Raw genomic sequence first — 12,825 nt, forward strand, 5'->3', positions numbered from 1 at the left:
ATTTGCTAAGCCTATAACTACATTTCAAGATTAATATAAACCATTTCTAGGTTTTACAGATTTTGTTTTTGGTTCATTATAGATAAGCTTTGTTTTTGTTCTAAAACAACCAAATAATGTGGTTTGTATTTTTGAACTGGTAAAGATCCTGTTCCTGATGTTTATGCCTGCTGCTACTATCCAGCCACTTGATTGTTTTCATTGTGTTTGTCTTTTGCTTAAACTGTGCAATACAGTAGACTGTTGGCTTCCCAGCCAGTAGTCCTGTGGTAGGTTGCGTTTCTTTCCCTCAAGGAATGTATAAAATACATTTGCATATTAATACAGAGGAGTCAGGGAGTCGGAGTCGGAAGTACATAAAACTGAGGAGTCGGAACATTTATCTACCGACTCCACAGCCCTGGTACTAACACTTACGTCTGTCGGAGGAAGCTAGAATTCAGGCATATCTAGCTACCAGAATGGCACGCATAGATACGACGGCGCATCTTTCTACTTACGCGGCATATCTAAAGATACGCCGACGTAAAAGAATGCTGAATCTAGCTCATAGTTTTCCCTCACTTTGAAGAGATCTCCTCTCACTTCCTGTTTGTCTCTGGGACAGAAAATCTACCCCATAAACAGAAAAACCCCTCCTTAATCTATTTAGTCCAAAAAAAAACGTTTCAGCTATACAGTAGATACAGTTTGTATTTATAAAGTTGATCAGAAACCTTATGAACATTTAGGGCTACCAACAGTTTTCCAGAAAATCTTTACCCAGCAGGGCTGATCCTTTACTTGTAGAAGAAAGGAAGTTGTAGACCTCACATGCACTACTCCCTCTTGTCTAGTGAGTTACATTTTTATGTAGTGGAATTTTCCGCATTGTTAGAAATGGGACACATGTTTAATACGCTAGCATTTATTTATAATTTTTTTGCATATTAAAAGAGAAGTATGGGTTTAGGGGTTTTCCATTATACTTCCCTAAGTGTATGCAGCATCGGTACGAATTGAACATCGCAGATGGCTCAGTTGTCTCAGCTCCCTGAGCAGAGAGCTGCTGACTATCAATCGGCATCTCTGCTCACTGGAGTGCTGAGCTGTGGAGGGCGGGAAAAGGGCCGTCTCAGCGGCTCGCTGAGACAGGCATCAGTCCAGGCACCTGGCGGATCCAGACTTCCATTTTTGCGATGACGTTGTGCCTGGACTGATTGTTGACTTCAGACCGCTCTCTGCTGAAAATGGGTCACAGGAGTGCAAAACTAATTGCACTCCTGTGACCCATAGGAGAAGCCCAGCCGAACAAGCTCAGGCTGGACTTCTCCTTTTTTAAGACTAAAGTACAATTTGCATAAACATACTGTTAATATAATATACAGTCATAGGCGTGTGCCTGGGCACACCCTTATCCTGGGGTTAGCAACCTGTCAATGGTGGGAAGGTGACAGGTAAAGCTCAATCCTTCCTTGCTGACCCTCGGAACCTGGACAGAAGAGGTGGCAGGGGTGGAATTTAGTGGAGCCAATCTGTACTTTCCTTCTGCAGCAGCTGAAAGTTGGCTTCTCCTCATCTCCCTTTTGTCAACATTCAGCTGCCACAGGAGAAAAATTTAGGGGATCGGTACTAATATATGCCCCCCTCTTTTGCCTGTTCCTCTTCCTTCTGTTGCCCGGGTCCCCCATGTGCTCCCTTGCTCCTCCTTTCTCCTATTATTTCAGGATGGAGAGCAGGGAAGAGGCCGGTAAATATGTCAAATGCATATGTGTTAGAGCTTTAAGGTACACACCCTTATGCAATAGGCTGCGCACACCTATGTATACAGTACTAATGTTAAATGTGTAACTTATCGTGTAAGTTTATGTGCACTACTGTGCAGTGGCTTTCTTTTTATATATGCTTTTACTTTGTGTATTACAGAGCACCCTGGGATTCACCAATTCCAACTTTTATTCAGTCTCTGTGGATAGCTTGATCAGCCAAGTACAGTACATGAACACAGTCATTGGAACTCAACAGCAGACCAATGTGTCTGTCATTAAGCCACGCAGCGATAAATCGGTAGAGAACCTGATTGCATTTCATTACTTTGTTACATTTGCCATACAGTTCTATCTTTGCATATAGTCTGCATTCATATGGGCAATTGGCACTCACTGCAAATTCCTGCAATTGGAATGGCCGGTGTGTACAAAGCGCAGTGGCTGCTCAGCCCACACAAAGCAAAAACTGTTCACATGGCCAGCAATCACCTGCACTTAGGACGCAGGCTACGTCCTGTTATGATCATCTGTCCCTAACTGCAGGTATTACTAGCTTTACTAACCGCCAGGAACAGTCCTGGGTAGCTGCAGCTACCGTCAGCCTGTCGTTGCTTTGTAAGGGATGCGCTGGCGCAGCTCTTTGCATTCACCTGTCATTCCAGCTGCAGAAATCTGCAGATTCTTGCTGCTGGAATTTGCAGTGTGTGCTAATCACCCACATGTGTGCGCTCTAAAAGAGTGGATCAATGTAAAAGTGTCTAAAAAAAAAAAAAAGAATTAATGACAGCATCCCAGCTGCAAATTTTTTTTTATTCCAAGGACACAGAAACTAGCTTGGTTAGGAACCCTTGTCTATTTGCTATTGTATGCCCTAATTGTATTACTTGCAGGAACTGTCTGCAGTCTCCTCACTTCTTCATTTCCTTAACATGAATGATGATGCAGCAGAACATTTTTTAACGTCGGCTGGATCTTGAATGTGCATCTGACCATTATTTGATGTGTGTATGCAACTTATCACACGTATGATATGGAGATTTTTTTTTTTCCATAGTGCTAGTTTGAAGTTGCACGTTTTTTGTTCTACACATGCTATTCACTGTTTCCAGTTTAAAAGTCACTACAAAAAACTGCAATATTTCTTTCCTCCAGTGACCACCCTGATCTTCTGTTTAAAGGGGTTGTAAAGGTACTTCCCCCCCCCCCCCCCCCTTAAATAGCTTCCTTTACCTTGGTGTAGTCCTCCTTCACTTACCTTATCCTTCGATTTTGCTTTTAAATGTCCTTATTTCTTCTGAGAAATGCTCACTTCCTGTTCTTCTGTCTGTAACTACACACAGTAATGTGAGGCTTTCTCCCTGGTGTGGAGTGTCGTGCTCGCCCCCTCCCTTGGACTACAGGAGAGTCAGGACACCCACTAACACACAGCTCCTTTAGCTGCAACATAGAGAGCATCCTGTAGTCCAAGGGAGGGGGTGAGCACGACACTCCACACCAGGGAGAAAGCCTTGCATTACTGTGTGGAGTTACAGACAGAAGAACAAGAAGTGAGGATTTCTGAGAAGAAATAAGGACATTTAAAAGCGAAATGGAAGGACGAGGTAAGTGAAGGAGGACTGCACTAAGGTAAAGGAAGCTATTTAGGGAAAAAAAAATGTACCTTTACAACCCCTTTAATTCTGGATTGCAAGTAATTATGCAAAGAAAACCATTGTATGCAAAGCAGTGATATGAATCATTTTCTGTTTCCCTCAGGTAAATTTCACAGTGAAACTTGAGTTGGGTGGAATCCTTTCTTATTTATAGTAAGTATTATATATTAGACTTAATACCAGATTTTTTTATATTATCTACTTTCTTTGGCAGGAGAAAACAGTTGTAAATAATTAGGGCTGATGGCTTACTCCATCAGATATTATCTGAATGAAGAACACAGTGTTCTGTATACATCACAAATGAGCAGTAGACGCACACAGGGAGTTTTGTGTTCATGCATTAAAACATTTGCTGCGTTTCTATATATACAGCACACTCTGTTCTCTGGACTTTTGAATTGTGCAGTCGGCTTTATCTGCTTGATCCAGTTTGTCCTCTATTAGAAATGAAGATCACCATAAATAAATTTGTGGGTACATATTCAGAAATAAAATTCCTGTTGGAAGTTGTCTAGTTACCTAGGGTTATTTTCTCAGAATCGCCAGCCAAGCGTACTAAGGTTGCCTTCTCTTAATAAAATACTAGTTCCCTGGCTGTCATTATAATTCGGTGGCTTTGGCTTTGAGTCCTGACCTACAACAAATATGCAGATTAGGAATTTTTAATGATCTTGGCTTGTCTGTTATTTTCCAGGTCAATGTTTAGAGGAATTGCTGGATAGTTCTGGCTTCATTTTACATCTCACGTCTAAGATAAAGGCACTTGGTCATGCAGATGGTTTCTTTATAGTCTGTTATTTTAAGACCTTAATCAGCATGAGTTTGATATTCATGTTCTTATTATTGTGTGCAACAAGAAACCTTATTATAAATGTTGTAGGGGACATTTATAAATCCTGATAACTTCTGTACTGTACTAAAAATTGGAAAGTTAATAAGCAAGTAAACTTTTGCCCGTTAGACCTTGGTGGCCTAAACTGAACTTTGTAAGATGTGCCCAAAAAAGACGGGCAAAAGACTAGTCACCTGTATTCTCCCTGCAGCGTATTTATCCCCATTACTGAAGAACTATGCCTTGTTCTGCGTTGTCTATGGAGGCTATCTTGGTAGAGGCAGGGTTGGCTTTCTCATGAAAGCACATCCAGCAACAGTGAGCAGCACAGTAGTGAAGTAATCAAATCTCATTTTGAGACTAGCAGTTGGAGCTGTAGGCACAGACGTCCAATGAAGTACACAAAGGTAGATTTTTCTTTCTTTCTTTCTTTTTTACGCTTGTATAATAAAAAAAACCCAGTGGTTTTTAAATACCACCAAAAGAAAGCTCTATTTATGTGAAAACAAATTATATAAATTTTGTTTGGGTACAGCGTTGCATGACCACGCAATTATCAGTTAAAGTAGTGCAGGAAAGGGGGTTAAACGTTTCGAAGCTCTGAGGTGGATCTAGTGCAGGGGTCTCCAAACTGCGGCCCGAGGGCCAGATGTGGCCCTTTGCTTGCTTCTATCCGGCCCTTGGGGCGATATTGCTTCCACTGATATTCCTCACACTGATGCCCACAATGGGGCACTCTTTCTTCCACTGATACCAATGATGGGATACGATTCCTCCTACTAATAGGGGCACCACTCCGCTTATTGACCACCAATCCTGGGGCCATTTTTGTTGTCGCTGATGCCGAAATTTTCTGCCCCTGCTGGCCACAAACCGGCCCTCCTAAAGTCTGAAAGACAATAAACTGGCCCTTTGCTTGAAAAGTTTGGAGACCCCTGATCTAGTCTAAAGAAGATTGTAACCTGGCATATCATGTCTCTTCTGCAATAAAGACCAGACCCTGCTGGCTTGCCATTTTTAATTTTGTTAACTTTAGTTCTGCTTTAACAGTTGACACTTCTACCGTACCTGTTGAGGTGTGGTTTTGATGCTTTACTGTTACACTAGCTGTATGGATATATTGTTCCCATGTTTGAGTGGGCTTCCTCATAATAACAGGCTTTCACCAGAATCTCCCCACATATGTTTTTCTGTATATAGACTCAAAGTGAATATTGAAGTCTGCACTAATAGCTAGTGAGGCAACTTGCAAGTTATTGATATATGCAATGCAAATTTTTTACAGATATAGGGAAAATGCAGCGCCAAAAAGTAAATTGATAATAAGGTGTTCGTGCAAATAACTCAACTATATCAAAGAAACCATATGTGCAACCCAAAATTCATTGTGATTTACATAAAATAGTGCCCAAAGACAAGTGTCACCGAAGTAAGAAAAAGGCGTTCAGCAAAGATTGTTCATCACAGTAATACAGATGTATCCACCGATGAAACAATTTAAGTGAAGGATGCACTGTAGGCTTCATGTACACATGACATTGTTCAACCTCTCCTGAACGATTTAACATGACAGCTAGAAACCAGCGTCTAAAAAAACAGCAATTTAGCAGAATTTGCGTCTAGAAGCATTTAGAATTTTTTTTTTGGGGTTAAAATAAAAAACATCTGTAAACGAAACGCTGCTAAACTCGAGTTACTGCATTTAGCTGTGTTTAGCCACGTTTGGTGCTTGAAATGCCTCTAAACACAGCTTCTGAACACATTTTTTTGGGTCCTAGAAAAAGCCTCTAAACTCAACTGCATAGAAACTACTATAAACGACCCTGTGTACATGTACTCGTATGATAACATAGAGGAGAGTTCAGGGGGCAGTTGAAAAAAATGCCCAACTGCTCCTAAACATCCGTTTACCAGCAGCAGTGTACATGAGGGTAACTTGTATACCTCCAATCTGTATGAGATAGGAATACAACGCCCACCACCCTGAGGTAAATATTGTGCTTACTGAAATTTATAGCCCCAATCCGAGGCAAACAGCAAGCATGAGCTATCCCAATCTGGATGGATCTCTCATTGTGTGCACAACTTACACCCCACCAGTCGAGATTTATTGCTCCAATCGGAGGCAAACGGCATGTGTAGATCCGTGGATGGATCCGTGCACAGCTCACTACCTGCCAATCTGCTCCCAAAGGAGACCCAGCACTGCCGATATAAAGCAGTGCTGTGCCACAGCAAACGGGACAAGGAAAGAAGCTCTTATGCCCGGTACACAAAATGATATTATCGGACGAATGAACATCCGTTTTTTTCTTTTATTTTTTGCATGCTAATCTCAGATCGAATCTGATGAGTTTACTAAAGTCATGAAAATTCACATGTGACAGAATAAAAATTCGTAAGTGATGTCATGTATTGTAATGCATTTGTATTGCATTTTCGAACGATGGCTGTACCGATTGACACGAAAATTGTACAATCTGGTATATCGGACGAATCGCTTAGAAATTAGTATTTTCCGTAGATTTTTCTAATCGTGTGTACAGGGCTTTAGGGCTGATTCACACCAGCTGGGTGGGACTGAGTTGGGTGGCTATTCAAGCACAGTTCCAACACATGGACAAGGCAAAATGCCTCGTCTACTATGTGCCCAGTTCACACCATTGTGTTGCAGTGGTGTGCGTGTGTGCACAATGCGACATGCTACTGCCCACCCCTGCAGCAGCATGTGACTTCAACAGGCACAAAATCGGGCCCCACGTGTTTTATCTAATGGGACATCTTCAGGGGCTGAGGATGTTGACAGACCATTGCACAAAATAAAGGTTACATTTCACAACTGGCGGGGAGTTGGCATTGTACGATATGAGAAATCCATCCAGCTTGGGACAGCTCATACATGCTATTTGTCTCTGATTGGGGCTATGAATAAGCACAGTATCTACCTCCGGGTGGTGAGTGCTGTACTCCTATCTCCTACAGAGATTTTTCTTACTTCTGTGACACTTGTCTTTGCCACTCTTTTATGTGTTTCATTTTTATGATGATGTGTTGTGGACTGCACATATTGTTTCTTTGGTATAGTTATTTGCACTATCCATCACTTTATTATCATTTTACCTTTAGGCGCTGTATTTACCCTATATATGCTAGGATTTTGCATATATATTGATTCCTTGTGATGGTTACATTTGAATCTATAATATATATTGATATACAGTTGATTATATAGGCAATCTCTACTGCATTTTTTTAAGGATGCCTTTTTATTACTGTTTTTTATTCTATGATGCATTTTTGGTTGCATTTCTGGTCTCTTTGATTATAGTTGAGTTATTTGCTCTATCCATCACCTTTATCAACTTACCTGCATTTACCGTATTGTGTTTTTTTTTTTTTTTTTGTATGACTATGGTAGGACATTCAATTTTAAGCACCTCTAGGACTGGAAGTTGGTCAGTGTCTGTGTGTTCTGTAAACATACAGCATTTGTGCAATAAAAAATAATGATCATAGTATGTTATTAATATAGAATTGCTGAAACAAGTATTTTTTATTACTATTATCATTATTATTATTTAATTATACCAAATGTCTAACAAAGTCTACATTTTGAGCAAAAACTATTTGACTGTTTAATTTTAATATATTTTTTTTTTTTCTATTTCCCACCAGCAACTTCTGCACATTATCTACAGTAAAAGTGCACAACATTGTTGTTTTTGTGCGGTATGTATTGCTTTATTTTCCCTTCTCCTTCTTTTTTTTTTTTATTACTAGGATAATTTAACAAGACACCATTAAAAATTTATATAAATCAGTTTTATGAAATTCGAGATCCAACAAGTGTTTCACTTATTCAGTCACTCTATTCTGTTAAAAAAAAAAAAAAAAAAAATTAGATGCATGTTATTTTTTCTTGTTATCTACCACACACTAGGAAATTGTTTATTTGGGCACTAGTGAAATGAAACATACAGGGCCTATTTACACCAATGAGATTTTCTGTGCGTGTGATTGAAGTTTAGAATACACGAGGGACAAGGATGCTCCTTATGCCACAAAAATTGCAGTTTATGATGCATTATCAGAGCATTGCATCCAGCTTGAGGATCAGCTGTGCACACAGAGAGAATTTTAAGTATCGGGTGGTTTACTTTTCTGGTTTTAAGTTGGCAAGAACACAGGTGCATTTAAATACATTTTTAATGTGTAGTGAGCATTTGTGCAGTGTAATCCTCACTGCTGGTTAGCTGGTCATAGAGAGCGATTCAAAATATTTCATGCACAATTATTTTGGGCCTTTGATGACCTTTATTCTCACTTGCCACAGATACTTGTACAGAGATGTCTGTATAGATCTGAAGATGTATGTAGCTTAGCAGCTGACACTTAGTACATACATGAAAGAGAACCGTCTCTATTTTCAGCTTCCTGTATTTCTCCTACTTCCTACAGCAGCTTCCTGTTTCTATCGCACAGTATTTTTGCACACAACTTCTATTGACCTACAGAAATAAAGAGAACTGTATTTCCACTGATCATATTCTTGTCTGTCCATGTTTTGGGAGGTGCCCACTGAATTATGTACATTCCTTACCATAGCACATAATAAAGTTTACTGTACAGCTAAATAGTGAATGTGTTGAACTTGATCCAGCTAGCTATACAGTTAATGTCATTGGTGATGAACACCACAAACTAGCCACATTTCAAGGTGTGCGTGTATGTTTTTAAAAGGGAACAGGCTGTGCCAAAAAGAGAAGGCAGTACTAGCCACCAGTTTTGTCTGTGTGATCCCTGCAGCTGATTTTCCCCCATTGCTCACTTTCTGTGCCTTATTCTTTTCTGTCTGTCTCTTAATGGAAGTGACCATCTTGATAGAGTTAGGACTTTGCTTCCTAATGTCAGAGCCTCCATCAAAGAGAAAAGTGAACAGCACAGTAGTGACATCACTAAATATCACTCCAACCCTCTTGAGGTTAGCGGAGGCTGCAGTGCCTTGGATCTCACTGCAGATATACACTATATTGCCAACAGTATTGGGAAGTCTGCCTTTACACTCACATGAACTTTAATGGCATCCTCGTCTTAGTCCGTATGGTTCAATATTGAGTTGGCCAACCCTTTGCAGTTTTACAGCTTCAACCCTTCTGGGAAGGCTGTCCACAAGTTTTAGACTGGGTTCACACTATAGGGAATTGGACGTGGGTTTCCCTGCATCCAATTCTCATAGCAGGAGATTGTGACTGGCTCTCTATGGAGTCGGGTCCAACATGTCCACAGCGGCACCGGTGTGAAACACACAGGAGTCCTGTGCATCTTTTGGTCTGTTTTTTAGGTCCGAATTCAGCCAAAAATTTGTTCTCCAGTGTGAACCCAGCCTTAGGAGTGTATCTATGGGAATGTTTGACCATTCTTCCAGAAGCGCACTTGTGAGGTCAGGCACTGATGTGGACGAGAAGGCCTGGCTCACAATCTGCTCATCCCAATTCATCCCAAAGGTGTCCTGTCGGGTTGAGGTCAGGACTCTGTGCAGGTGAGCCAAGTTTCTGCACCCCAAAGTCGCTCATCCATGTCTTTATGGACCTTGCTTTGTGCACTGATGCACAGTCTTGTTGGAACAGGAAGAGGGACATCCCCCAAACTGTTTCCACAAAGTTGGGAGCATGAAATTGTCCAAAATGTCTTGATATGCTGATGCCTTAAAAGTTCCCTTCACTGGAACTAAGGGGCCAAGCCCAACCCCTGAAAAACAACCCCACACCATAATACCCCCGCCCCGCCCCCCCACACCAAATAATTTGGACTGATGCACGAAGCAAGGTCCATAAAGACATGGATGAGCGAGTTAGGGGTGGAGGAACTTGATTTGAAAAGTTGGAGTTCAGTCCCATTTTATTGTGCAGTTGCAACCTCTTTTGATTACTTGTATAATAGAGACTTATATCTGTGCTACATATATCCCTATTATCAGATTGGTATGTACTGCCTCTTGTACCTTGTTTCTGCTATGAAAGGCAGGACACTGTTTTCCATACAAGTCATCCGTTCAGATTAAGAAAAATGCAAGAAAATGAAAAAAAAAGTGGATATTCCCAACAGTGGCAACGTAATTTAAACACATGGATATTCTTGTTGTGCTAATAAGACTGATCTTGCATGCCATGGTTTGTTTTTAAGTTTGTTACTTTATTATTGTTATAACTCATTCATTCTATTTTCCCTTATAGAACGTCAGTGAAATTTTCCTACATTGGACACACATCCCAGAGCTCTTTGGAGACATACCAGTATATTGACTGTGGAGCAAACTCAACTCTACTAGTTGACCACCATGCATTATAAACTTTAATGAGACAATGTGTTAACATCAACCACATCACTTACCTGTCATTGTGATTTCCCTGCAGAGAGCATTAACCTTATACCACTGTGGAGGCCCGGAGTGCATGTTTACATTAAAAGGTACTGCACTGTGCACGGACGGTTTCTTCCAATTGTACAGCTTGTGCTTAACCACTCAGTAACTTGGTACATATTTATAGAGGAATGTTGGCCAAACTTTTATGCAGGAAAGCACAAAATGGCATTATGTTTAGTTATAGGCTGTTTTGGATTTTAAGTTAAAATATACACACTCGTTAAAAACTCATTTCACCCTTCCTGTTAACAGGGGGAATACTTGTGGTACATACGGTAACTAACTTATAGTTGAATATACTTTTACATTACGTTGTAGATTTTTACTGGGACTAGAAGGAATAGTGTGTGATTCTCCAACTAGTTGCCCTATTTATTAAGGATATGTGCATTAAAAATCTACTTTGGACTTGCTGATATTCCAGGACTTTTCACTATTTTAATCTGTTTTGCCATAATTTATCACAGTTATCTCGGACTGCCTTGGGTTTTCAGAGGCTTAATTCACATTTATTTTTTTTTTTTTTTCTTCAAAAATAAAAGTGGGGTTTGTTTTTTTCCCATACAGAAAGATTTGCAAGTATAGAATATGCAGGACTTATTTATAAAAACAGGAGCAAATAAAAAAAAACAAAAAACAGGCTTTTGCTAATATAAATTAGCCAGCTGTCTAATTTCTGTGTATCATTGCAAATACTATACATCCGTGACAATTTGTGTACCCAAACTCAAATATTGCAATAAATTTACAAGCGCACCACTTTTTATTTTTTATTTTTTCAGCAACAAGTAGAACTAGTGAACTGATAATGCTATGCAGCAAACAATAATATACCAGGCTTGAACCTGTCATGAGAACTGTTGCTGACCCCACTCCTTTTGTATATACTTTCAGGCAGATACAAAGTTTTTACTTCACCAGCTGTATGCTTGCTCTGGGTCACCAACTCATTGTTAAAACCAGAGAAAGCCAGGCTCTGGGTCACCAACTCATTGTTAAAACCAGAGAAAGCCAGGCAACTAGCACTTTCAGAAGGAGGTAAGCAATAGCACCCCATATATTCCTTTTGGGACCCGTATCCCCGAATTAGAGTTTTGCAAAATCTAGTGCAACCAGATTCTTCAAGCTGCTTACATTCATTTGTGATCAGGACTGCCCACAATTGAAGTGTTACTAAACCCCTGTACACACACCAAACTGAGCATGTGCAGCCTGGCCCAAGTAACTCTCTTATCTGGACAATGTAAGAAGAGAAGGGACTGTGCATACAGGATCAAACGGCAATGCAGAGTATTAAACCCTTAGGTTCCACAAGGCATATAACAAGCATGCTTTGCTGCATATACAGACTAATTTTACTGTTTTGGGTTTAGTAACACTTTAATTATTGGATCCTGGACTTTGCCTCTGCACGTTCTTTGTCTGAAAGAGAGAGAAAACTTGGAATACCTAGCATGTCCATTCACATCACTCTGCCATTTGATGTTCTAGGATTACCTGGCAGTGCAGTTAAATGTGAATGAAAAATTAAGTGCTTTGCAGGTTGCCCCCCTCAGTCATGAGCAATTGTGTATTTCGTGAAGTCTAAAAGAAGTCAGAACTTTTGATTTGTATAGTTCTGGGTCAGTGACTTAAAAAATATTGAAGCCATTGGATCAGCATGCAGCCAGGCCACCTACATTCTCCCAAGAATGTTTTTCTCATGACAGGTTCCCTTTCAGTAATGTGTGGTGATCCATAGTTACACTAAAATTTTTAATCTTCCAGCAGTTCAGCATAGACAGATAAGTAAAAGGACGTTTTCTGATTGTGTTCCCTTTTTACATTGTTCTTTGTCTTAAAAAATAAATAAAGGTTTTTATGTTCAGTAGTTGTGTCTTTTCTGGAATGTCTGGTTCTGCTGAGTTTGAAAGTATTCGGGCCCAATTTCATACACATTGCCCAGGGGATTGAGTGTATGTTTGGGTGAAGTCTGTTTCCTTTACTAACAGAAGGAGGAAAGTAAGTTGCGTGCCATTTGGGGCTGTCTTTTTGGCTTGGTGATGGATGTTTTTTAGTAAATACTAATGAATATCATTATGCCAGAGAGCCCTGTATTTCAATGTACTTTTCACCTGTATACTGGAGAGTATTTTGTTCCTATAATTGTGGTGTAATTTAAAGTTG

The 12,825-nt window shown here is 40.1% G+C and overlaps 1 protein-coding gene across 2 annotated transcripts in view; it reads left to right on the forward strand.

Moving 5' to 3' along the window:
* The window catches only part of TMEM106C (transmembrane protein 106C), a 49,838-nt gene extending 37,309 nt beyond the window's left edge, over window positions 1-12,529 (forward strand). For both annotated transcript variants that reach the window (XM_040340788.1, XM_040340787.1), the window contains 4 exons: window positions 1,906-2,046; window positions 3,504-3,553; window positions 7,911-7,964; window positions 10,469-12,529. In XM_040340788.1, coding sequence (XP_040196722.1) covers window positions 1,906-2,046; window positions 3,504-3,553; window positions 7,911-7,964; window positions 10,469-10,583 — 360 coding nt within the window. In that variant the 3' untranslated portion in view covers window positions 10,584-12,529. The remainder of the gene's footprint in view (window positions 1-1,905; window positions 2,047-3,503; window positions 3,554-7,910; window positions 7,965-10,468) is intronic.
* The last annotated feature ends 296 nt before the right edge of the window (window positions 12,530-12,825 follow it).

This window comes from Rana temporaria, chromosome 2, assembly GCF_905171775.1.
Source record: "Rana temporaria chromosome 2, aRanTem1.1, whole genome shotgun sequence".
Classification (NCBI taxonomy): domain Eukaryota; kingdom Metazoa; phylum Chordata; class Amphibia; order Anura; family Ranidae; genus Rana; species Rana temporaria.